A 26,730-nucleotide genomic window follows, 5' to 3' on the forward strand; every position below is an offset into this window, starting at 1 on the left:
CACTCCAGTACATTAACACTGCACTGAGAGAGAGGGGTTCATACAGATACCCTGACTGGACACTCCAGTACATTAACACTGCACTGAGAGAGAGGGGTTCATACAGACACACTGACTGACTGGACACTCCAGTACATTAACACTGCACTGAGAGAGAGGGGTTCATACAGGTTTTGAACTCATAAACTCCTGCCTGCGAAGGCAGAGCGGAGCGCTGACCACCAGGTGGCGCCGCGGTGCGCCAATCTCTCCGCGTGTCTCCAAGCGACAGGCTGCTGATGTTCGCTGGCAGGAGTGGAGCTGGAGCACGGGGGGGAGAGAGGGAGAGGGAGAGGGAGAGGGAGGGAGAGAGGGAGAGGGAGGGAGAGAGGGAGAAGGAGGGAGGCACATCTGGACTGGGGGCTGGGCGAAACCAAACGGAAGTTTTTTTTTTTACTTTTCCTAGAGGCATCAAGACTTAGTGGGGACAGAAACACCACGTCTGCAGGAGAGAGAGAGAGGGAGGGAGGGAGAGGGAGACAGAACCCCAGGACGCCAGCGAGGAGCGAGCAAACAAAGGAAAGAGACGAGGAAAGACAGTCGGGGCCTCATTCCAGCGGCGGAGCTAACGGACTGTCTTCCCGGAGAAAAGAAAACACTCGCAAAAAACTTGTAGAACAACTTCTTTTCAAAAACACAGAAACAAAAGGGAAAAAAACCCTCTCTTTCAGGAGCTACAGAAAAGTTGACAACTTTTGCCTGAACTCGCCCGCAGAGCGCGCTCTCTCTCTCTCTCTCGGGTCTGCAGGCGAGCCCACGCGTGTCTCCCGCTCGCGTGACCGTGGCAGTCGAGGACAGCTGACGCAGGCGGGTTCGAGAAACCCTGCTAGGTCGCCACTTTTAGGAGACAGAAACAGAGCCCGATCGAGATCCAGCCTCGTCACCGAGGGCAGAGGAAGGAGGAGAGAGAGTCGGGACTCGCGGCGGACGAGGACACGCGAGGCGGGGATCCGGCGCGAGCGAGGAGGATGCCACGGCTCGAGGCGGCGCTGACCCGGCTGCTGTGGCTCGCGGTGGCCGGCGGGCTGTGCGCGCTCCCGGGGGCGCAGGGAGCGGCCGGCGGGCACGGGCTCAAAGCGGAGGTCAGTCGCTCTGCTTCCTGTCTCTCGCCGGGGGCGGTCAGACACGGGAGACCGGGGTCTCACAGCGGGCGGGCGGACTGGGAAAGCGATGTCATGAGACAGATAGAGGGCCAGAGGGCCAGACTGACAGGCTGACAGAGACAGATAGAGAAGGACAGACTGACAGGGACAGATAGAGAGGGACAGACTGACAGAGACAGAGGGCCAGGCTGACAGAGACAGAGAGAGAGGGCCAGGCTGACAGAGACAGATAGAGAGAGACAGAGACAGAGAGGGACAGACAGAGAGAGACAGACTGACGGGGACAGGGACAGAGGGCCACACTGACAGAGACAGATAGAGAGGGACAGAGACAGAGGGCCGCACTGACAGAGACAGATAGAGAGGGACAGAGACAGAGGGCCACACTGACAAGAGACAGATAGAGAGGGACAGAGACAGAGGGCCACACTGACAGAGACAGATAGAGAGGGACAGAGACAGAGGGCCACACTGACAGAGACAGATAGAGAGGGACAGAGACAGAGGGCCACACTGACAAGAGACAGATAGAGAGGGACAGAGACAGAGGAACAAACTGACAGAGACATAGAGAGGGACAGAGACAGAGAGGGACAGACTGACAGAGACAGATAGAGAGGGACAGAGACAGAGGGACAGAGAGAGAGAGGGGGGGGGACAGACTGATAGAGAAACAGAGAGAGACAGACTGACAGAGGGACAGAGAGAGACAGAGGGACAGACAGTGAGAGGGACAGAGGTAGACAGATACAGTGAGAGGGTTTTAGCTGGAGGCTGTGTTGCTGTGAGCAGAGGCAGGAGGAGGACTGGTTGAAGTTGTGGAGAGAGGAGAAGGGGAAGAGACAGGAATGTGAGGACTGTGTTGTTGTGGTCAGGAGAGGGAGGGGTAGAGGGGCTGAGAGAGGGGGATCTCTGCACTGGTTCTGTTAGTGTCTCTCCAGCAGGAGACACACAGAGAGAGAGAGGGATCTCTGCACTGGTTCTGTTAGTGTCTCTCCAGCAGGAGACACACACACACACAGAGAGGGGGATCTCTGCACTGGTTCTGTTAGTGTCTCTCCAGCAGGAGACACACACACACACACAGAGGGGGATCTCTGCACTGGTTCTGTTAGTGTCTCTCCAGCAGGAGACACACACACACACAGAGAGGGGGATCTCTGCACTGGTTCTGTTAGTGTCTCTCCAGCAGGAGACACACACACACACACAGAGGGGGATCTCTGCACTGGTTCTGTTAGTGTCTCTCCAGCAGGAGACACACACACACACAGAGAGGGGGATCTCTGCACTGGTTCTGTTAGTGTCTCTCCAGCAGGAGACACACACACACACACACAGAGGGGGATCTCTGCACTGGTTCTGTTAGTGTCTCTCCAGCAGGAGACACACACACACAGAGGGGGATCTCTGCACTGGTTCTGTTAGTGTCTCTCCAGCAGGAGACACACACACACACACAGAGAGAGAGAGGTATCTCTGCACTGGTTCTGTTAGTGTCTCTCCAGCAGGAGACACACACACAGAGAGGGGGATCTCTGCACTGGTTCTGTTAGTGTCTCTCCAGCAGGAGACACACACACAGAGAGGGGGATCTCTGCACTGGTTCTGTTAGTGTCTCTCCAGCAGGAGACACACAGAGAGGGAGATCTCTGCACTGGTTCTGTTAGTGTCTCTCCAGCAGGAGACACACACACACACACACAGAGGGGGATCTCTGCACTGGTTCTGTTAGTGTCTCTCCAGCAGGAGACACACACACACACAGAGAGAGAGAGGTATCTCTGCACTGGTTCTGTTAGTGTCTCTCCAGCAGGAGACACACACACAGAGAGGGAGATCTCTGCACTGGTTCTGTTAGTGTCTCTCCAGCAGGAGACACACACACACACACAGAGGGGGATCTCTGCACTGGTTCTGTTAGTGTCTCTCCAGCAGGAGACACACACACACAGACACACACACACAGAGGGGGATCTCTGCACTGGTACTGTTAGTGTCTCTCCAGCAGGAGACACACAGAGAGAGAGAGGGATCTCTGCACACTGGTTCTGTTAGTGTCTCTCCAGCAGGAGACACACAGAGAGAGAGAGGGATCTCTGCACTGGTTCTGTTAGTGTCTCTCCAGCAGGAGACACAGAGTGAGGAAGAAGAGAGAGAGAAGGAGGGAGAGGGAGGGATAGAGAGGGAAGCAGGAAGAGAAGGAGAGAGAGACGGAAAGCAGGTCATCACAAAGCCAGGAGATGCTCAATGGAGTTAAAGTGGACCTGGAAACACTTGTGTGGGGGGTGAGAAATGTGCTGAGGTGCTTTTTCACAACAAATCTTGGTCCAGTCCTCTCCGTACACACGCTGTCTGAGAGTCCAGTCCTCTCTGCAGACACGCAGTCTGAGAGTCCAGTCCTCTCCATTCACACCCAGTGTGAGAGTCCATTCCTCTCCGCAGACACGCAGTCTGAGAGTCCAGTTCTCTCCACAGACACACAGTCTGAGAGTCCAGTCCTCTCTGCAGACACGCAGTCTGAGAGTCCAGTCCTCTCCGCAGACACGCAGTCTGAGAGTCCAGTCCTCTCCGCAGACACACAGTGTGAGAGTCCAGTCCTCTCTGTACACACGCATCGTGAGAGTCCAGTCGTCTCCGCAGACACGCAGTGTGAGAGTCCAGTCGTCTCCGCAGACACGCAGTGTGAGAGTCCAGTCGTCTCCGCAGACACGCAGTGTGAGAGTCCAGTGCTCTCCACAGACACACAGTCTGAGTGTCCAGTCCTCTCCACAGACACACAGTCTGAGAGTCCAGTTCTCTCCACAGACACACAGTCTGAGCGTCCAGTCCTCTCCACAGACACACAGTCTGAGAGTCCAGTCCTCTCCACAGACACACAGTCTGAGAGTCCAGTCCTCTCCGCAGACACGCAGTCTGAGAGTCCAGTCCTCTCCGCAGACATGCAGTCTGAGAGTCCAGTCCTCTCCACAGACACGCAGTCTGAGCGTCCAGTCCTCTCTACAGACACACAGTCTGAGAGTCCAGTCCTCTCCGCAGACACGCAGTCTGAGAGTCCAGTCCTCTCCGCAGACATGCAGTCTGAGCGTCCAGTCCTCTCCACAGACACACAGTCTGAGAGTCCAGTCCTCTCCACAGACACGCAGTGTGAGAGTCCATTCCTCTCCGCAGACACGCAGTGTGAGAGTCCAGTCCTCTCCGCAGACACGCAGTCTGAGAGTCCAGTCCTCTCCATACTCACGCAGTGTGAGAGTCCCGTCCTCTCTGTTCACACGCGGTCTGAGAGTCCAGTCCTCTCCGTTCACACCCAGTGTGAGAGTCCAGTCCTCTCCGTACACAAGCTGTCTGAGAGTCCAGTCGTCTCCTTAGACACTCAGTGTGAGAGTCCAGTCCTCTCTGTACACACCCAGTGTGAGAGTCCAGTCCTCTCCGTTCACACCCAGTGTGAGAGTCCAGTCCTTTCCATTCACACGCTGTCTGAGAGTCCAGTCCTCTCCATACATACGTGGTCTGAGAGTCCAGTCCTCTCCGTTCACACCCAGTGTGAGAGTCCAGTCCTTTCCATTCACACGCTGTCTGAGAGTCCAGTCCTCTCCATACATACGTGGTCTGAGAGTCCAGTCCTCTCCGTACACACCCAGTCTGAGAGTCCCGTCCTCTCCGTACACATGCAGTGTGAGAGTCCCGTCCTCTCCTTAAACACGCTTTCTGAGAGTCCAGTCCTCTCCGTAGACACGCAGTGTGAGAGTCCAGTCCTCTCCGTACACACCCAGTGTGAGAGTCCAGTCCTCTCCGTACACATGCAGTGTGAGAGTCCAGTCCTCTCCGTACACATGCAGTGTGAGAGTCCAGTCCTCTCCGTACACAAGCTGTCTGAGAGTCCAGTCGTCTCCGTAGACACCCAGTGTGAGAGTCCAGTCGTCTCCGTAGACACCCAGTGTGAGAGTCCAGTCCTCTCCGTACACACCCAGTGTGAGAGTCCAGTCCTCTCCGTACACATGCAGTGTGAGAGTCCAGTCCTCTCCATACACATGCAGTGTGAGAGTCCAGTCCTCTCCATACACATGCAGTGTGAGAGTCCAGTCCTCTCCGTACACATGCAGTGTGAGAGTCCAGTCCTCTCCGTACACATGCAGTGTGAGAGTCCAGTCCTCTCCGTAGACACGCAGTGTGAGAGTCCAGTCCTCTCCGTAGACACGCAGTGTGAGAGTCCAGTCCTCTCCGTAGACACGCAGTGTGAGAGTCCAGTCCTCTCCGTAGACACGCAGTGTGAGAGTCCAGTCCTCTCCGTAGACACGCAGTGTGAGAGTCCAGTCCTCTCCGTAGACACGCAGTGTGAGAGAGGAGAGATCACAGAGAAGACCTCAGTAATAAACACACGACAGGACAGGAGACAAAGTGAGAGAGAGAGGAGATCACAGAGAATCCCTCAGTAATAAACACACACAAGTGGACAGGAGACACAGTGAGAGAGAGAGGAGATCACAGAGAAGCCCTCAGTAATAAACACGCACAACAGGACAGGAGACACAGTGAAGCCCTCAGTAATAAACACACAACAGGACAGGAGACACAATGAGAGAGAGAGGAGATCACAGAAAAGCCCTCAGTTATAAACACACACAACAGGACAGGAGACACAGTGAGAGAGAGGAGATCACAGAGAAGCCCTCAGTAATACACACACACAACAGGACAGGAGACACAGTGAGAGAGAGAGGAGATCACAGAGAAGCCCTCAGTAATACACACACACAACAGGACAGGAGACACAGTGAGAGAGAGGAGATCACAGAGAAGCCCTCAGTAATACACACACACAACAGGACAGGAGACACAGTGAGAGAGAGAGGAGATCACAGAGAAGCCCTCAGTAATACACACACACAACAGGACAGGAGACACAGTGAGAGAGAGAAGATCACAGAGAAGCCCTTAGTAATACACACACACAACAGGACAGGAGACACAGTGAGAGAGAGAGGAGATCACAGAGAAGCCCTCAGTAATAAACACACAACAGGACAGGAGACACAGTGAGAGAGAGGAGATCACAGAAAAGCCCTCAGTTATAAACACACACAACAGGACAGGAGACACAGTGAGAGAGAGGAGATCACAGAGAAGCCCTCAGTAATACACACACACAACAGGACAGGAGACACAGTGAGAGAGAGGAGATCACAGAGAAGCCCTCAGTAATACACACACACAACAGGACAGGAGACACAGTGAGAGAGAGAGGAGATCACAGAGAAGCCCTCAGTAATACACAAACACAACAGGACAGGAGACACAGTGAGAGAGTGGAGATCACAGAGAAGCCCTCAGTAATAAACACACACAACAGGACAGGAGACACAGTGAGAGAGAGGAGATCACAGTAATACACACACACAACAGGACAGGAGACACAGTGAGAGAGAGGAGATCACAGAGAAGCCCTCAGTAATAAACACACACAACAGGACAGGAGACACAGTGAGAGAGAGGAGATCACAGAGAAGCCCTCAGTAATACACACACACAACAGGACAGGAGACACAGTGAGAGAGAGAAGATCACAGAGAAGCCCTCAGTAATACACACACACAACATGACAGGAGACACAGTGAGAGAGAGGAGATCACAGTAATACACACACACAACAGGACAGGAGACACAGTGAGAGAGAGGAGATCACAGAGAAGCCCTCAGTAATACACACACACAACAGGACAGGAGACACAGTGAGAGAGAGGAGATCACAGTAATACACACACACAACAGGACAGGAGACACAGTGAGAGAGAGGAGATCACAGAGAAGCCCTCAGTAATAAACACACACAACAGGACAGGAGACACAGTGAGAGAGAGGAGATCACAGAGAAGCCCTCAGTAATACACACACACAACAGGACAGGAGACACAGTGAGAGAGAGGAGATCACAGTAATACACACACACAACAGGACAGGAGACACAGTGAGAGAGAGGAGATCACAGAGAAGCCCTCAGTAATAAACACACAACAGGACAGGAGACACAGTGAGAGAGAGGAGATCACAGGGAATCCCTCAGTAATACACACACACAACAGGACAGGAGACACAGTGAGAGAGAGAGAAGATCACAGAGAAGCCCTCAGTAATACACACACACAACAGGACAGGAGACACAGTGAGAGAGAGAGGAGATCACAGGGAATCCCTCAGTAATACACACACACAACAGGACAGGAGACACAGTGAGAGAGAGGAGATCACAGAGAAGCCCTCAGTAATACACACACACAACAGGACAGGAGACACAGTGAGAGAGAGAGGAGATCACAGGGAATCCCTCAGTAATACACACACACAACAGGACAGGAGACACAGTGAGAGACAGGAGATGACAGAGAAGCCCTCAGTAATACACACACACAACAGGCCAGGAGACACAGTGAGAGAGAGGAGATCACAGAGAAGCCCTCAGTAATACACACACACAACAGGACAGGAGACACAGTGAGAGAGAGGAGATCACAGAGAAGCCCTCAGTAATAAACACACACAACAGGACAGGAGACACAGTGAGAGAGAGGAGATCACAGAGAATCCCTCAGTAATACACACACACAACAGGACAGGAGACACAGTGAGAGAGGAGATCACAGAGAAGCCCTCAGTAATACACACACAACAGGACAGGAGACACAGTGAGAGAGAGGAGATCACAGAGAAGCCCTCAGTAATACACACACACAACAGGACAGGAGACACAGTGAGAGAGAGGAGATCACAGAGAAGCCCTCAGTAATACACACACACAACAGGACAGGAGACACAGTGAGAGAGAGGAGATCACAGAGAAGCCCTCAGTAATACACACACACAACAGGACAGGAGACACAGTGAGAGAGAGGAGATCACAGTAATACACACACACAACAGGACAGGAGACACAGTGAGAGAGAGGAGATCACAGAGAAGCCCTCAGTAATAAACACACACAACAGGACAGGAGACACAGTGAGCTCTGTGTGCTCGAGGGGGAGACTGTGTTCCCAGAGGGAGTGATTCCAAGAGCTTGTTCAGACACGGATCCAGGAATGCCAGAGAGGTCCGGGTGGGGGGTCCGGTGGTGGCGGGACACGGGTCGGCTCTGGCCCGGGACACATGACGGGCCGCGGTACACAGGCTGGAGCCCGGCGCTTGTTGACCATGATGGGGTGTTTTTTCCGTTGGCACAGCGAGAGGAAGAACTTACTCAGTCTCTCTCTCTCTCCCTCTCTCTCCATCCCCCTCTCCCTGATCTTCAATCCCTCTCTCTCTCTCCACCCCCCCTCGCTCTCCCTCCCTGATCTTCAATCCCTCTCTCTCTCTTTCTTTCTCCATCCCCCCTCTCTCTCCCTCCCTGATCTTCAATCCCTCTCTCTCTCCCTCTCTTCCTGATCTTCAATCCCTCTCTTCCTGATCTTCAATCCCTCTCTCTCTCCTCTTTCTCTGATCTTCAATCCTTCTCTCTCTCCCCCTCCCTGATCTTCAATCCCTCTCTCTCTCCCTCTTTCTCTGATCTTCAATCCTTCTCTCTCTCCCCCTCCCTGATCTTCAATCCCTCTCTTCCGTATTTTCAATCTCTCTCTCTCCCCCTCTCTCTTCCTGTATATTTATTTCTCTCTCTCTCTCTTCCTGACTTGTTGTGGTCTCACAGAAGGAATGTGAGAGAGAGGGAGGGGTTTATGACAAAGAAACACAGAGACTCAGAGACAACTGATCTGATCCCATTTCTAATCCAGGAACTGCTGCAGTACTGTGATTTTACCCTGGTCACTTTGGGCTTTACCAAGGAGATCAGGGTGAAATCACAGTACAGTGCAGTAAAGCCATGTGAGATTGTGGTAAAATCACAGAACTCACAGTCAGTAAGTAGAGCAGCACAGTGTTGTACCTGGATTGTGATACCAGTCCAGTCCAGACCAGTACAATGTCCTGGGGTTATTAACCCCTCTCTCTCAGTGCAGTGTTATTGTACTGGAGTGTCCAGTCAGTCAGTGTGTCTGTATGAACCCCTCTCTCTCAGTGCAGTGTTAATGTACTGGAGTGTCCAGTCAGTCAGTGTGTCTGTATGAACCCCTCTCTCTCAGTGCAGTGTTATTGTACTGGAGTGTCCAGTCAGTCAGTGTGTCTGTATGAACCCCTCTCTCTCAGTGCAGTGTTAATGTACTGGAGTGTCCAGTCAGTCAGTGTGTCTGTATGAACCCCTCTCTCTCAGTGCAGTGTTAATGTACTGGAGTGTCCAGTCAGTGTGTCTGTATGAACCCCTCTCTCTCAGTGCAGTGTTAATGTACTGGAGTGTCCAGTCAGTCAGTGTGTCTGTATGAACCCCTCTCTCTCAGTGCAGTGTTAATGTACTGGAGTGTCCAGTCAGTCAGTGTGTCTGTATGAACCCCTCTCTCTCAGTGCAGTGTTAATGTACTGGAGTGTCCAGTCAGTGTGTCTGTATGAACCCCTCTCTCTCAGTGCAGTGTTAATGTACTGGAGTGTCCAGTCAGTCAGTGTGTCTGTATGAACCCCTCTCTCTCAGTGCAGTGTTATTGTACTGGAGTGTCCAGTCAGTCAGTGTGTCTGTATGAACCCCTCTCTCTCAGTGCAGTGTTAATGTACTGGAGTGTCCAGTCAGTCAGTGTGTCTGTATGAACCCCTCTCTCTCAGTGCAGTGTTAATGTACTGGAGTGTCCAGTCAGTGTGTCTGTATGAACCCCTCTCTCTCAGTGCAGTGTTAATGTACTGGAGTGTCCAGTCAGTCAGTGTGTCTGTATGAACCCCTCTCTCTCAGTGCAGTGTTAATGTACTGGAGTGTCCAGTCAGTCAGTGTGTCTGTATGAACCCCTCTCTCTCAGTGCAGTGTTAATGTACTGGAGTGTCCAGTCAGTGTGTCTGTATGAACCCCTCTCTCTCAGTGCAGTGTTAATGTACTGGAGTGTCCAGTCAGTCAGTGTGTCTGTATGAACCCCTCTCTCAGTGCAGTGTTAATGTACTGGAGTGTCCAGTCAGTCAGTGTGTCTGATGAACCCCTCTCTCTCAGTGCAGTGTTAATGTACTGGAGTGTCCAGTCAGTCAGTGTGTGTATGAACCCCTCTCTCTCAGTGCAGTGTTAATGTACTGGAGTGTCCAGTCAGTCAGTGTGTCTGATGAACCCCTCTCTCTCAGTGCAGTGTTAATGTACTGGAGTGTCCAGTCAGTCAGTGTGTCTGTATGAACCCCTCTCTCTCAGTGCAGTGTTAATGTACTGGAGTGTCCAGTCAATCAGGGTGTCTGTATGAACCCCTCTCTCTCAGTGCAGTGTTAATGGACTGGAGTGTCCAGTCAGTGTGTCTGTATGAACCCCTCTCTCTCAGTGCAGTGTTAATGGACTGGAGTGTCCAGTCAGTGTGTCTGTATTAACCCCTCTCTCTCTTTGTATTAAGTTCTTCTTTATTATATTCTGTATAATTTTAACCCAGAATAGACTCAGTGTGCATGACGCACTGGAAACAAAATGGGAAGTTTATGTTTCAAATTAGAAATTAAAGCAGAAAAACAGAAATAGACATTACCAAATGAAAGAAGATAATAGTTATGTAATCATCTGCTATGATCCCATTATCTCTCCTCTCTCTCACTGTGTCTCCTGTCCTGTTGTGTTTGTGTATTACTGAGGGCTTCTCTGTGATCTCCTCTCTCTCTCACTGTGTCTCCTGTCCTGTTGTGTGTGTGTATTACTGAGGGCTTCTCTGTGATCTCCTCTTTCTCACTGTGTCTCCTGTCCTGTTGTGTGTGTGTATTACTGAGGGCTTCTGTGTGATCTCCTCTCTCTCACTGTGTCTCCTGTCCTGTTGTGTGTGTATTACTGAGTGCATCTCTGTGATCTCCTCTCTCTCTCACTGTGTCTCCTGTCCTGTTGTGTGTGTTTATTACTGAGGGATTCTCTGTGATCTCCTTTCTCCTGTCCTGTTGTGTGTTTATTGCTGAGGGCTTCTCTGTAATTTTTTCATAAAACCGATTTGAAAGTTTTTAATGGATTAACTTAAAGCAAACTTACTGACAAACTGACATCATCACTGTGAGCCCGGAAAGAAACACAGACACTACCTCATCTTTGAACACACACAAAATGCACTATAATTAAGACAAACACCGACATACAAACACTGTGAATCACAGGTAAATTAAATTTAGAGAAGGAAAGAGAAATTAATAGACCCTCTGACTGAGAGGGGTTCATACAGACACACTGACTGACTGGACACTCCAGTACATTAACACTGCACTGAGAGAGAGGGGTTCATACAGACACACTGACTGGACACTCCAGTACATTAACACTGCACTGAGAGAGAGGGGTTCATACAGACACACTGACTGACTGGACACTCCAGTACATTAACACTGCACTGAGAGAGAGGGGTTCATACAGACACACTGACTGGACACTCCAGTACATTAACACTGCACTGAGAGAGAGGGGTTCATACAGACACACTGACTGGACACTCCAGTACATTAACACTGCACTGAGAGAGAGGGGTTCATACAGACACACTGACTGACTGGACACTCCAGTACATTAACACTGCACTGAGAGAGAGGGGTTCATACAGACACACTGACTGGACACTCCAGTACATTAACACTGCACTGAGAGAGAGGGGTTCATACAGACACACTGACTGACTGGACACTCCAGTACATTAACACTGCACTGAGAGAGAGGGGTTCATACAGACACACTGACTGGACACTCCAGTACATTAACACTGCACTGAGAGAGAGGGGTTCATACAGACACACTGACTGGACACTCCAGTACATTAACACTGCACTGAGAGAGAGGGGTTCATACAGACACACTGACTGACTGGACACTCCAGTACATTAACACTGCACTGAGAGAGAGGGGTTCATACAGACACACTGACTGGACACTCCAGTACATTAACACTACACTGAGAGAGAGGACAGACAGAAGGATTGAGAGCCTGTAGCAGGATGGGATTGTGAGCAGTGAGCAGTGAGAGGAGACAGTATGCGAGTTTGAGGTTTGGACTGAATTGTAAAGACATTCCCTGTAATTTCACAGCAAGTCTCTGTGGTTAAAGTGGCGACGCAGTTTGTCTGCCTCTTGAAGAGTCTCATCCCACACACACCCACTGTCTGTTCACCTGGAGACCCCCAAACACACACTGTCTGTACACCTGGAGACCCCCAAACACAGTGTCTGTACACCTGGAGACCCACAAACACCCACTGTCTGTACACCTGGAGACCCCCAAAACACACTGTCTGTACACCTGGAGACCCCCAAACACACTGTCTGTACACCTGGAGACCCCCAAACACACTGTCTGTACACCTGGAGACCCCCAAACACACACTGTCTGTACACCTGGAGACCCCCAAAACACACTGTCTGTACACCTGGAGACCCCCAAACACACTGTCTGTACACCTGGAGACCCCCAAACACACACTGTCTGTACACCTGGAGACCCCCAAACACACAGTGTCTGTTCACCTGGAGACCCCCAAACACACAGTGTCTGTTCACCTGGAGACCCCCAAACACACAGTGTCTGTACACCTGGAGACCCCCAAACACACTGTCTGTACACCTGGAGACCCACAAACACACTGTCTGTACACCTGGAGACCCCCAAACACACAGTGTCTGTTCACCTGGAGACCCCCAAACACACAGTGTCTGTTCACCTGGAGACCCCCAAACACACACTGTCTGTACACCTGGAGACCCCCAAACACACACTGTCTGTACACCTGGAGACCCCCAAACACACAGTGTCTGTACACCTGGAGACCCCCAAACACCCACTGTCTGGACACCTGGAGACCCCCAAACACCCACTGTCTGTACACCTGGAGACCCCCAAACACACTGTCTGTACACCTGGAGACCCCAAAACACACACTGTCTGTACACCTGGAGACCCCCAAACACACAGTGTCTGGACACCTGGAGACCCCCAAACACCCACTGTCTGTACACCTGGAGACCCCCAAACACACTGTCTGTACACCTGGAGACCCCCAAACACACTGTCTGTACACCTGGAGACCCCCAAACACCCACTGTCTGTACACCTGGAGACCCCCAAACACACTGTCTGTACACCTGGAGACCCCCAAACACCCACTGTCTGTACACCTGGAGACCCCCAAACACACTGTCTGTACACCTGGAGACCCCCAAACACCCACTGTCTGTACACCTGGAGACCCCCAAACACACACTGTCTGTACACCTGGAGACCCCCAAACACACAGTGTCTGTTCACCTGGAGACCCCCAAACACACAGTGTCTGTACACCTGGAGACCCCCAAACACACAGTGTCTGTTCACCTGGAGACCCCCAAACACACAGTGTCTGTACAGGTCAAAGGGGACAGGTCAAAGGTCGCCCATTCCACTGGCCTCTCCAGCAGGTCAGTAGTCAGGATGGGGTGTCAGTCCCACCCAGACGAGTGTCCAGAGGTTTATCTTTTTCATTTCCTGAACGCATGTAGAGGGGGCTCTCTCACGCCCCGCTCCGTCTCTGTTTCGCCGGGGTGGCGCGCGTGGTGAACTGAACGCTGCTGCCGCTGCAGATCACGCTGATCACCGATTCAACACCCTGCAGACGCTGCTTGACCCTCTGTTGACCTCTGGCGACCAGCTTGACCTATTCGCCGGGCGCGATAAGCGCAGGGGCAGAGGAGGACATCTTGGGTACAGGACCCAGAGGGCAGAACTGGAGCTATTGGGGGAAATGCGCTGAGGACAGGAGGCTTTACACAGAGGGTGGTGGGGGTGGGGAACATTCGTCCAGCCATGTTGTTGAAGCCGACACCCTGACTGCTCTCCAGACACAGCTGGGCGAGATCCTCCAGTCAGGAGGTCTGTAGTTCTTTAGTAAGAGTCTGTACAGGGGTGTGTGTGTGTATATATGCAGTGTGTCCAGTAAGAGTCTGTACAGGGGTGTGTGTGTATACAGTGTGTCCAGTAAGAGTTACACAAGTGACACATTAGTCCTGTATCTGTTCTTTTATTGTAAATATGAATATGTTGCACTGTTTCGATAGGTAGAGGCACTGTTGTTATTCTAGGAATGAAACTCTTCTGAATAGTAAATGCTGGTCTTGGTCCAAAGTCACTTTCCCAGTCTGTGTAAACAGACGCCCACACACACTGCTTGCACGGCTGTTAATGTTTCACTCACTGAATGGGTAGAGCCCTGTTTCTCTGGGAAACCTCTCCAGTCAAGTGTGACATGTTGCGCATGTCTGCTCATACTGTTTGTGTTAACCCCTCTCCCTCAGTGCAGTGTTAATGTACTGGAGTGTCCAGTCAGTCAGTGTGTCTGTATGAACCCCTCTCTCTCAGTGCAGTGTTAATGTACTGGAGTGTCCAGTCAGTCAGTGTGTCTGTATGAACCCCTCTCTCTCAGTGCAGTGTTAATGTACTGGAGTGTCCAGTCAGTCAGTGTGTCTGTATGAACCCCTCTCTCTCAGTGCAGTGTTAATGTACTGGAGTGTCCAGTCAGTGTGTCTGTATGAACCCCTCTCTCTCAGTGCAGTGTTAATGTACTGGAGTGTCCAGTCAGTCAGTGTGTCTGTATGAACCCCTCTCTCTCAGTGCAGTGTGCCTGTATTACAGTGTGTTTCTCTCAGTCAGTTGGTGAGGACCTGTCTCTCTCTCTGTGCCAGGCCTGGCTTCAGCAGTACGGGTATCTGCCCCCTGGTGATCTGCGCACGCACATGGTTCGCTCCCCCAAGTCCATGTCCGCCGCCATCTCCGCCATGCAGAGGTTCTACGGGCTGCCCGTCACCGGGGTCCTGGACGAGGCGACGCTGAGGTCAGCACCCCAGTAATCCTCAGTCGCCCTGGCCCGAGCCCCTGGGTGATCATCTGTGTGTCTGTCTGGACCGGAGGGGTGTGGCCGTGTGTCTGTCGGAGTGTGTCACTGTGTGTCAGTGAGTCAGAGGGCGTGTTGAAGTGTCAGCGTGTGTGTCAGCTTGTCAGTGTGTGCAAGTGTCGGTATGTGTGTCAGCGCATCAGCGTCAGTGTCCGCGTCATTAAGGGGGTGTCTGTGGTCGCCAGGGCGATGGAGCGACCCCGCTGTGGCGTTCCTGACAAATTCGGCTCCGAGCTGAAAAGCAACCTGAGGAGGAAACGTTTCGCCATTCAGGGGCTGAAGTGGGAGAAGAACGAGATCACCTACTGGTGAGTATCCCGGGAGTAGCAGAGGAGTAACCGAGGAGTAACAATGGAGTTGTACAATAGTAACTGTGAAGTATTTATGGAGTATCTAGAGAGTAGTAGAAGAGTAGTTACTGCTGAGTAGTTCAGGAGTAGCTGTGCAGTTGTAGAGGAGTAGCTGCTGTGGAGTAGTAGAGGAGTAACTGTGCAGTTGTAGAGCGGTAGTTGCAGTGGAGTAGGAGAGGAGTAACGGTGCAGTAGCAGAGCGGTAGTTGCAGTGGAGTAGCAGAGGAGTAACGGTGCAGAAGCAGAGCGGTAGTTGCAGTGGAGTAATAGAGGAGTAACGGTGCAGTAGCAGAGCGGTAGTTGCAGTGGAGTAGCAGAGGAGTAACGGTGCAGCAGCAGAGCGGTAGTTGCAGTGGAGTAGCAGAGGAGTAACAGTCCAGTAGCAGAGCGGTAGTTGCAGTGGAGTAGCAGAGGAGTAACGGTGCAGCAGCAGAGCGGTAGTTGCGGTGGAGTAGCAGAGGAGTAACGGTGCAGCAGCAGTGGTAGTACCCGTCTGGAGTCTGCAGATGAGCCGGAGAGTCTCTGCCGGACGAGGCGCCGGCCAGCAGCCCCTGAGTGAAGCCGCTGTCCCCCAGTATCCAGAACTACACCCCGAAGGTGGGCGAGTACGAGACGCAGGAGGCCATCCGCCAGGCCTTCAGGGTGTGGGAGAGCGTGACGCCCCTGCGCTTCCGGGAGATCCCCTACCACCTGGTCCGCGACAAGGTGGAGAAGTTCGCCGACATCATGCTCTTCTTCGCCGACGGCTTCCACGGCGACAGCACGCCCTTCGACGGCGAGGGCGGCTTCCTGGCCCACGCGTACTTCCCCGGGCCGGGCATAGGGGGCGACACCCACTTCGACGCCGCTGAGCCCTGGACCATCGGGAACAGAGACCTGCATGGTCAGACCCTGCACCTGTCTGTCTGTCTGTACTCACCTGTCTGTTGGTACTCCCCTGTCAGTCTGTCTGTGCTGACCTGTCTGTCTGTACTCACCTGTCTGTTGGTACTCCCCTGTCAGTCTGTCTGTGCTGACCTGTCTGTCTCTGCTCCCCTGTCTGTCTATCTGTGCTCACCAGTCTGTCTGTACTCAACTGTCGGTCTGTCTGTACTGACCTGTCTGTCTGTACTCACCTGTCGGTCTGTATCTGCTCACCTGTCTGTCTGTACTCACCTGTCGGTCTGTATCTGCTCACCTGTCTTTCTGTATCTACTCCCCTGTCTGTCTGTGCTCCCCTGTCTGTTGGTACTCCCCTGTCTGTCTCTGCTGACCTGTCTTTCTGTATCTACTCCCCTGTCTGTCAGTACTCCCCTGTCTATCTGTGCTCCCCTGTCTGTCTCTGCTCCCCTGTCTGTCTATCTGTGCTCACCAGTCTGTCTGTACTCAACTGTCGGTCTGTCTGTACTGACCTGTCTGTCTGTACTCACCTGTCGGTCTGTATCTGCTCACCTGTCTGTCTGTGCTGACCTGTCTGTCTGTACTTACCTGTCGGTCTGTATCTGCTCACCTGTCTGTCTGTACTCACCTGTCGGTCTGTATCTGCTCACCTGTCGGTCTGTCTGTACTGACCTTCTGTCTGTACTCACCTGTCGGTCTGTCTGTGCTCACCTGTCTGTTTTTACTGACCTGTCTGTGCGGACCTGTCTGTCTGTACTCACCTGTCGGTCTGTCTGTGCTCACCTGTCTGTTTTTACTGACCTGTCTGTGCGGACCTGTCTGTCTGTACTCACCTGTCGGTCTGTCTGTGCTCACCTGTCTGTTTTTACTGACCTGTCTGTGCGGACCTGTCTGTCTGTACTCACCTGTCGGTCTGTCTGTGCTCACCTGTCTGTTTTTACTGACCTGTCTGTGCGGACCTGACTGTCTCCAGGTAATGACGTGTTCCTGGTGGCCGTGCACGAGCTGGGTCACGCCCTGGGTCTGGAACACTCCAGTGACCCGTCCGCCATCATGGCACCATTCTACCAGTGGATGGACACTGAGAACTTCGTCCTGCCAGACGACGACCGTGAAGGAATCCAGCAACTGTACGGTAAGATAGTATGAACCCCTCTCTCTGTACTGGAGTGTCCAGTCAGTCAGTGTGTCTGTATGAACCCCTCTCTCTCAGTGCAGTGTTAATGTACTGGAGTGTCCAGTCAGTCAGTGTGTCTGTATGAACCCCTCTCTCTCAGTGCAGTGTTAATGTACTGGAGTGTCCAGTCAGTCAGTGTGTCTGTATGAACCCCTCTCTCTCAGTGCAGTGTTAATGTACTGGAGTGTCCAGTCAGTGTGTCTGTATGAACCCCTCTCTCTCAGTGCAGTGTTAATGTACTGGAGTGTCCAGTCAGTGTGTCTGTATGAACCCCTCTCTCTCAGTGCAGTGTTCATGTACTGGAGTGTCCAGTCAGTGTGTCTGTATGAACCCCTCTCTCTCAGTGCAGTGTTAATGTACTGGAGTGTCCAGTCAGTCAGTGTGTCTGTATGAACCCCTCTCTCTCAGTGCAGTGTTAATGTACTGGAGTGTCCAGTCAGTCAGTGTGTCTGTATGAACCCCTCTCTCTCAGTGCAGTGTTAATGTACTGGAGTGTCCAGTCAGTGTGTCTGTATGAACCCCTCTCTCTCAGTGCAGTGTTAATGTACTGGAGTGTCCAGTCAGTCAGTGTGTCTGTATGAACTCCTCTCTCTCAGTGCAGTGTTAATGTACTGGAGTGTCCAGTCAGTCAGTGTGTCTGTATGAACCCCTCTCTCTCAGTGCAGTGTTAATGTACTGGAGTGTCCAGTCAGTCAGTGTGTCTGTATGAACCCCTCTCTCTCTCAGTGCAGTGTTAATGTACTGGAGTGTCCAGTCAGTCAGTGTGTCTGTATGAACCCCTCTCTCTCAGTGCAGTGTTCATGTACTGGAGTGTCCAGTCAGTCAGTGTGTCTGTATGAACCCCTCTCTCTCAGTGCAGTGTTAATGTACTGGAGTGTCCAGTCAGTCAGTGTGTCTGTATGAACCCCTCTCTCTTAGTGCAGTGTTAATGTACTGGAGTGTCCAGTCAGTGTGTCTGTATGAACCCCTCTCTCTCAGTGCAGTGTTAATGTACTGGAGTGTCCAGTCAGTCAGTGTGTCTGTATGAACCCCTCTCTCTCAGTGCAGTGTTAATGTACTGGAGTGTCCAGTCAGTGTGTCTGTATGAACCCCTCTCTCTCAGTGCAGTGTTAATGTACTGGAGTGTCCAGTCAGTCAGTGTGTCTGTATGAACCCCTCTCTCTCAGTGCAGTGTTAATGTACTGGAGTGTCCAGTCAGTGTGTCTGTATGAACCCCTCTCTCTCAGGGCAGTGTTAATGTACTGGAGTGTCCAGTCAGTCAGTGTGTCTGTATTAACCCCTCTCTCTCAGTGCAGTGTTAATGTACTGGAGTGTCCAGTCAGTGTGTCTGTATGAACCCCTCTCTCTCAGTGCAGTGTTAATGTACTGGAGTGTCCAGTCAGTGTGTCTGTATGAACCCCTCTCTCTCAGTGCAGTGTTAATGTACTGGAGTGTCCAGTCAGTCAGTGTGTCTGTATGAACCCCTCTCTCTCAGTGCAGTGTTAATGTACTGGAGTGTCCAGTCAGTGTGTCTGTATGAACCCCTCTCTCTCAGTGCAGTGTTAATGTACTGGAGTGTCCAGTCAGTCAGTGTGTCTGTATGAACCCCTCTCTCTCAGTGCAGTGTTAATGTACTGGAGTGTCCAGTCAGTCAGTGTGTCTGTATGAACCCCTCTCTCTCAGTGCAGTGTTAATGTACTGGAGTGTCCAGTCAGTGTGTCTGTATGAACCCCTCTCTCTCAGTGCAGTGTTAATGTACTGGAGTGTCCAGTCAGTGTGTCTGTATTAACCCCTCTCTCTCTGGTTCAGGCAGTTCCCATGGTCCACCCAGAATTCCAGTGACACCCCCACCCCCCAGGGTCACGCCACGCCCCCCTAAGACCCCAGGAAGTCCTGGAAAGCCCCCAGCAGGTCCGCCGTACGGCCCCAATATCTGTGAAGGTCACTTCGACACCATCGCCATCCTGCGAGGGGAGATGTTCGTCTTCAAGGTACAGCCTGACCCAGCACCAGCGACGCTCACACTGCAGTCCGAATAGGATCGGCACTGTCCTGAGCACGGCTCGCACACAATCCCTTACAAGATTTCTTTCAAGTCACAAGACCGTAAAGCTCAATTAATTCGTGGCAAAAGTAAAATTACGATAATGTGGATGAAAGCACAGTGAGATCATGGTAAAAGTCACCCTGCCCCAAGGACAAGGCACAGTGTCTGTATGAACCCCTCTCTCTCAGTGCAGTGTTAATTGGAGTGTCCAGTCAGTGTGTCTGTATGAACCCCTCTCTCTCAGTGCAGTGTTAATGTACTGGAGTGTCCAGTCAGTCAGTGTGTCTGTATGAACCCCTCTCTCTCAGTGCAGTGTTAATGTACTGGAGTGTCCAGTCAGTCAGTGTGTCTGTATGAACCCCTCTCTCTCAGTGCAGTGTTAATGTACTGGAGTGTCCAGTCAGTCAGTGTGTCTGTATGAACCCCTCTCTCTCAGTGCAGTGTTCATGTACTGGAGTGTCCAGTCAGTCAGTGTGTCTGTATGAACCCCTCTCTCTCAGTGCAGTGTTAATGTACTGGAGTGTCCAGTAGGTGTGTCTGTATGAACCCCTCTCTCTCAGTGCAGTGTTAATGTACTGGAGTGTCCAGTCAGTGTGTCTGTATGAACCCCTCTCTCTCAGTGCAGTGTTAATGTACTGGAGTGTCCAGTCAGTGTGTCTGTATGAACCCCTCTCTCTCAGTGCAGTGTTAATGTACTGGAGTGTCCAGTCAGTCAGTGTGTCTGTATGAACCCCTCTCTCTCAGTGCAGTGTTAATGTACTGGAGTGTCCAGTCAGTCAGTGTGTCTGTATGAACCCCTCTCTCTCAGTGCAGTGTTAATGTACTGGAGTGTCCAGTCAGTCAGTGTGTCTGTATGAACCCCTCTCTCTCAGTGCAGTGTTAATGTACTGGAGTGTCCAGTCAGTCAGTGTGTCTGTATGAACCCCTCTCTCTCAGTGCAGTGTTAATGTACTGGAGTGTCCAGTCAGTGTGTCTGTATGAACCCCTCTCTCAGTGCAGTGTTAATGGACTGTGTGTCTGTGTGAACCCCTCTCTCTCTGCAGGAGAAGTGGTTCTGGCGTGTCCGTGATAACCGGGTGATGGAGGGATACCCCTTGCCAATTGGACACTTCTGGAGGGGGCTCCCTAGTTCCATTAACTCTGCCTATGAAAGAAAAGATGGGAAATTTGTCTTCTTCAAGGGTGAGTCCCTCCCTATTCTTTCTATCTCTCCATTAGTATTACATAGTATACATAGTATTCTTTTAGACTCTATAATTCCACACTTCAATGTATATCTTTTTCAGCATTAACCCCTCTGTCTCAGTGCAGTGTTAATGTACTGGAGTGTCCAGTCAGTGTGTCTGTATGAACCCCTCTCTCTCAGTGCAGTGTTAATGTACTGGAGTGTCCAGTCAGTGTGTCTGTATGAACCCCTCTCTCTCAGTGCAGTGTTAATGTACTGGAGTGTCCAGTCAGTCAGTGTGTCTGTATGAACCCCTCTCTCTCAGTGCAGTGTTAATGTACTGGAGTGTCCAGTCAGTCAGTGTGTCTGTATGAACCCCTCTCTCTCAGTGCAGTGTTAATGTACTGGAGTGTCCAGTCAGTCAGTGTGTCTGTATGAACCCCTCTCTCTCAGTGCAGTGTTAATGTACTGGAGTGTCCAGTCAGTGTGTCTGTATGAACCCCTCTCTCTCAGTGCAGTGTTAATGTACTGGAGTGTCCAGTCAGTCAGTGTGTCTGTATGAACCCCTCTCTCTCAGTGCAGTGTTAATGTACTGGAGTGTCCAGTCAGTCAGTGTGTCTGTATGAACCCCTCTCTCTCAGGGCAGTGTTAATGTACTGGAGTGTCCAGTCAGTCAGTGTGTCTGTATGAACCCCTCTCTCTCAGGGCAGTGTTAATGTACTGGAGTGTCCAGTCAGTGTGTCTGTATGAACCCCTCTCTCTCAGTGCAGTGTTCATGTACTGGAGTGTCCAGTCAGTCAGTGTGTCTGTATGAACCCCTCTCTCTCAGTGTAGTGTTAATGTACTGGAGTGTCCAGTCAGTCAGTGTGTCTGTATGAACCCCTCTCTCTCAGGGCAGTGTTAATGTACTGGAGTGTCCAGTCAGTGTGTCTGTATGAACCCCTCTCTCTCAGTGCAGTGTTCATGTACTGGAGTGTCCAGTCAGTCAGTGTGTCTGTATGAACCCCTCTCTCTCAGTGTAGTGTTCATGTACTGGAGTGTCCAGTCAGTGTGTCTGTATGAACCCCTCTCTCTCAGTGCAGTGTTAATGTACTGGAGTGTCCAGTCAGTCAGTGTGTCTGTATGAACCCCTCTGTCCTTTTGTGCAGGAGACAGGCACTGGGTGTTTGGCGAGGCCAGTCTTCAGCCTGGGTATCCCAAGCCTCTGAAGGAGCTGGGCTCAGGCTTGCCCAAGGACCGCATCGATGCTGCTCTGTACTGGATGCCCAATGGAAAGACGTACTTCTTCAGGGGCAGCAAGTAAGTGTTATCTGTCTGTGTGATTGTCCAGCCCAGAGCCTGGGTCTGTCTGTCTCTCTGTGTGATTGCCCAGCCCAGAGCCTGGGTCTGTCTGTCTCTCTGTGTGATTGTCCAGCCCAGAGCCTGGGTCTGTCTGTCTGTCTGTCTCTCTGTGTGATTGTCCAGCCCAGAGCCTGGGTCTGTCTGTCTCTCTGTGTGATTGCCCAGCCCAGAGCCTGGGTCTGTCTGTCTCTCTGTGTGATTGTCCAGCCCAGAGCCTGGGTCTGTCTGTCTCTCTGTATGATTGCCCACAGCCCCAGAGTCTCTGTCAGGCTCTCCTCCTCCTCTCTCCTTTCCTTCGACCTGCAAGGGCTGTAATTATAGTGGCACTGACGCCTCTCTGTCTGCGAGAGAGGGAGACAGGGAGAGAGACAATAACAGAGTATAATCATTACCTGGGGCTGTTTAGACGAGTCTCGAGTCCCCCAAAGACTCAGGGACAGAGAAAGGGGCAGGGACAGTCTGCAGTAGAGGCTGGGGTGAGAGAGGAGCGACACAGACACACTACAGTACTGAACCATATCCCAGCAAACAGGCACAGCAGTCAGTGAGTCTCTCAGTGAGTCTCTCCTGCTGTGTCTCAGTCAGTGAGTCTCTCAGTGTGTCTCTCCAGCTGTGTCTCAGTCAGTGAGTCTCTCAGTGAGTCTCTCCTGCTGTGTCTGTCAGTGAGTCTCTCAGTGAGTCTCTCCTGCTGTGTCTCAGTCAGTGAGTCTCTCAGTGTGTCTCTCCTGCTGTGTCTCAGTCAGTGTGTCTCAGTCAGTGAGTCTCAGTCAGTGTGTCTCTCCTGCTGTGTCTCAGTCAGTGAGTCTCTCAGTGAGTCTCCCCTGCTCTGTCTCAAGTCAGTGAGTCTCTCAGTGAGTCTCTCAGTGAGTCTCTCAGTGAGTCTCTCAGTGAGTCTCTCAGTGTGTCTCTCCTGCTGTGTCTCTCCTGCTGTGTCTCTCCTGCTGTGTCTCAGTCAGTGAGTCTCTTCTGGTCTCCGAGACAGCGCAGTGCAGATGAGACACGCCCTGCGCAGGCAGGCACACTCAGACAGGCAGTAACAGTGTGCGCCCTGTCCTTGTCTGCCAGATATTACCGCTTCAATGAGGAGATGAGGACGGTCGATGCCGACTACCCCAAACCCATCAGCGTGTGGGAGGGGGTCCCCGACGCTCCACGCGCCGCCTTCATGGGCAAAGATGGAGGTACAGTGGAGCCCGACAGCCTACCTGTCTGTCACACTACCTGTCTTCATCTCTGATTCACACTCTGCCTGTCTGTCACACTACCTGTCTTCCTCTCAGATTCACACGTTACCTGTCTGTCTCACTACCTGTCTTCCTCTCAGATTCACACGCTACCTGTCTGTCTCACTGCCTGTCTTCCTCTCAGATTCACACGCTACCTGTCTGTCACACTACCTGTCTTTATCTCTGATTCACACTCTGCCTGTCTGTCACACTACTTGTCTTCCTCTAAGTGCTGTGTTAATGTACTGGAGTGTCCAGTCAGTCAGTGTGTCTGTATGAACCCCTCTCTCTCAGTGCAGTGTTAATGTACTGGAGTGTCCAGTCAGTCAGTGTGTCTGTATGAACCCCTCTCTCTCAGTGCAGTGTTCATGTACTGGAGTGTCCAGTCAGTGTGTCTGTATGAACCCCTCTCTCTCAGTGCAGTGTTAATGTACTGGAGTGTCCAGTCAGTCAGTGTGTCTGTATGAACCCCTCTCTCTCAGTGCAGTGTTAATGTACTGGAGTGTCCAGTCAGTGTGTCTGTATGAACCCCTCTCTCTCAGTGCAGTGTTAATGTACTGGAGTGTCCAGTCAGTGTGTCTGTATGAACCCCTCTCTCTCAGTGCAGTGTTAATGTACTGGAGTGTCCAGTCAGTGTGTCTGTATGAACCCCTCTCTCTCAGTGCAGTGTTAATGTACTGGAGTGTCCAGTCAGTGTGTCTGTATGAACCCCTCTCTCTCTCTCTCTCTCGCTCTCTCTCTCTCTCTCGCTCTCTGTCAGCCTTCACCTATTTCTACAAGGGGAACCGTTACTGGAAGTTTAACAACCAGCAGCTGAAGGTGGAGCCCGGGTACCCCAAGTCGGTGCTGCAGGACTGGATGGGCTGCGAGGGCGTGGGGGAGCCCGAGGAGCCTCCGCGCCGGGGGACGGACGACACCGAGGTCGTCATCATCGAAGTGGACGAGGGCGGCGCGGGGGGCGGGCTGAGCGCGGCAGCCGTGGTGGTGCCGGTGGTGCTGCTGCTGTGCGTCATCGCGGCGCTGGGGGCCGTGCTGTTCTTCCGGCGCTACGGCACACCGCGCCGGCTGCTGTACTGCCAGAGGTCGCTGCTGGACAAGGTGTAGAGGGGGGGGGGGCCGGCGGGGGGTGTGGTGCCGACTGTACGCCTGGGGAGGGGGGAGGTGGGGGCGGCGGCAGAGCAGGATGGGAGTGTGCTGGCGGCCGGTGGGCGGGGCGCTGCCGGGTGGGCGTGGGCGTGTACTGGGTGGGCGGGGCATGAGCTGGAGGGGCGGGGCACACGGTGGGTGGGTGTGGGATGTGCTGGAGGGGTGGGGCTTATGCTATGTGGGTGGGGCTTTGTGCTCGGTGGGCGGGGTGTATTCTGGTGGGCGGGGCAGTGGTGGGTGGGCGGGGCTCACATCTCAATCACTCTCGCGCGGAGACACACCCCCTCGCGGCACGCCGACCCCCGTCTCCCTCCCTCACGCCCTCCTCTCTCCCCCTGCCGCCCCTGCGGACACGACGCCCAGCTGGATTGCTGTTTGTTTATCGGTCTCTCCTTGTATCATACAGTGTCCTTGGTCTGTGTGTTATTTCTCTAGTTATTTTTTGAATTTTGATTCATTCCAAATTCAATTCCAAGATTCAGGCTTCAAAGAAGTCGCCAGCCTTACCTTTGCTTCCGAAGGGAATTCCGTAGCCCTGTCCCGGGGCTCAGTACAGACACAGAAGAGTCGATCGCATCGCCACACAGTCCTGGACAGATACAGTGCGGTGCACTACAGTAGTGCACAGGTACAGGACAGTAAAGTACTGTAACACTGTACAAAGCAGTGCACTACAGTAGTGCACAGGTACAGGACAGTAAAGTACTGTAACACTGTACAAAGCAGTGCACTACAGTAGTGCACAGGTACAGGACAATACAGTACTGTAACACTGTACAAACCAGTGCACTACAGTAGTGCACAGGCACAGGTAGTTCATCAGTGTTCCGGTATAGTGCAATACATGTACAGTACAATACAGATCGAATGTAGTGCACTTCAATAGTGTGCAGATACAGTAGAAATGCAGTGCAGTGCTACTGTAGAAATGTATGGGCACAGTGCACTGCAGTGTCACACAGGTACAGTGCAGTGCAAACAGTAGGGTACACATACAGTGCAGTGCGCTACAGTAGTGTACAGATACAGTGGAGTGTTGCAGAGCTTCAGTGCAGTAACGTACAGTGCAGTACAGACATGGAGTGGTGTATTTCAGTACTGCAGAGCTGCAGTATTGTCTGCTGTAGTACTGCAGTGTAGTACACTACAATACAGATACATTGATTTACAGTGCATTACAACACATCGTGCAGTTATACAGTGGTCAGATACAGCAATACAGTACTATAGTGCAGTGTGGTCAGATTTAGTAATACAGTACTATAGTGCAGTGTGGTCAGATATAGTCATACAGCGAAGTAGAGTAGAGAGGTCCAGTACAGTGTGGAAATCCAGAGTAATTCAGCACAGTAGAGCAGAGAGGTCCAGAGTAATTCAGCACAGTAGAGTAGAGAGGTCCAGTACAGTGTGCACATCCAGAGTAACAGCGCAGTAGAGTAGAGAGGCCCAGAGTAATTCAGCGCAGTAGAGTAGAGAGGCCCAGAGTAATTCAGCGCAGTAGAGTAGAGAGGTCCAGAGTAATTCAGCGCACGTGTGTTGTCCTGTACTGAGGCAGAGAAGGTGGGGTGACAGTATCACCGGGGGCAGACTACAGGCCACTGCACTCTGCGGCACTTGTGCAGGGCCCTACTACTACTGCTCCACACAGCGCAGGTCAGAGGTCACGGCAACACGCAGCAGGGTGCTGGTCAACACCAGAGCGCCCTCTCTGGTACAACGCAGACACTGCACCCCCCGTCCGCACTGTCCAGTACTGGACGACAGCCCAGCAGGCAGCTCCGGCGCCACCATCAGCGCACCCCACCTCACCCCGAAATCCCCATCTCCCCCCCCCCCCTCCCCCCCACGGTGCGCGCGGGACAGATCCGCGCCGCCCGTCAGCGAGAGCCAAGCTTCGTCCTCCGTGTCTCAATTTGAACTCCTCCTCCTCTCCTCAGATCCCGGTTCTTGATGATATTCTAATTGTTGTCGTTACTCCTGGCGTGTTGTCTTGTGTGAAGTTGTCACGGCGTGACCTGCTGGTCAGGTAGAGAGTGTGACACGAAGTCCAAACTCTTCGCTGGTTTCTAGTTGTCCAACATTCCAGTTTTTTTACTTGGGGGGGGGGGGATCTTTTCTTGGGGGTGGGATTTGGGGGGAAGGGGGCTGTATGTAGTATTGCTTGTTTTGTTGTTTTTTTTTAATTTTCCAGATATATTAAAAATTTCACAAATATATTAAAAACGAATAAATGTTTTTTTTAAAAAAAACATCCGCTGGTTTGCTGTTCTTGCTATGATCTTGTTTTGTCTGCGTCGGCGAATGAATCCAATGGAAATGATATTATTGATAATAACGATGATAATAAAATCATTCAGAACGAGA

The 26,730-nt window shown here is 52.0% G+C and overlaps 1 protein-coding gene across 1 annotated transcript; it reads left to right on the forward strand.

The window, feature by feature from the left end:
* Positions 1-454: 454 nt before the first annotated feature.
* On the forward strand, positions 455-26,730 carry mmp14a (matrix metallopeptidase 14a (membrane-inserted)). The gene is made up of 10 exons (XM_069188708.1): positions 455-1,121; positions 14,848-14,996; positions 15,242-15,364; positions 15,982-16,289; positions 17,259-17,420; positions 19,251-19,432; positions 20,532-20,670; positions 21,802-21,952; positions 23,060-23,175; positions 23,981-26,730. The coding sequence occupies exons 1-10, from the start codon at positions 1,008-1,010 to the stop codon at positions 24,322-24,324; spliced, it is 1,788 nt and encodes a 595-aa protein (XP_069044809.1). The 5' UTR covers positions 455-1,007; the 3' UTR covers positions 24,325-26,730.

Source organism: Lepisosteus oculatus, chromosome 4, assembly GCF_040954835.1.
Source record: "Lepisosteus oculatus isolate fLepOcu1 chromosome 4, fLepOcu1.hap2, whole genome shotgun sequence".
Taxonomy (NCBI): domain Eukaryota; kingdom Metazoa; phylum Chordata; class Actinopteri; order Semionotiformes; family Lepisosteidae; genus Lepisosteus; species Lepisosteus oculatus.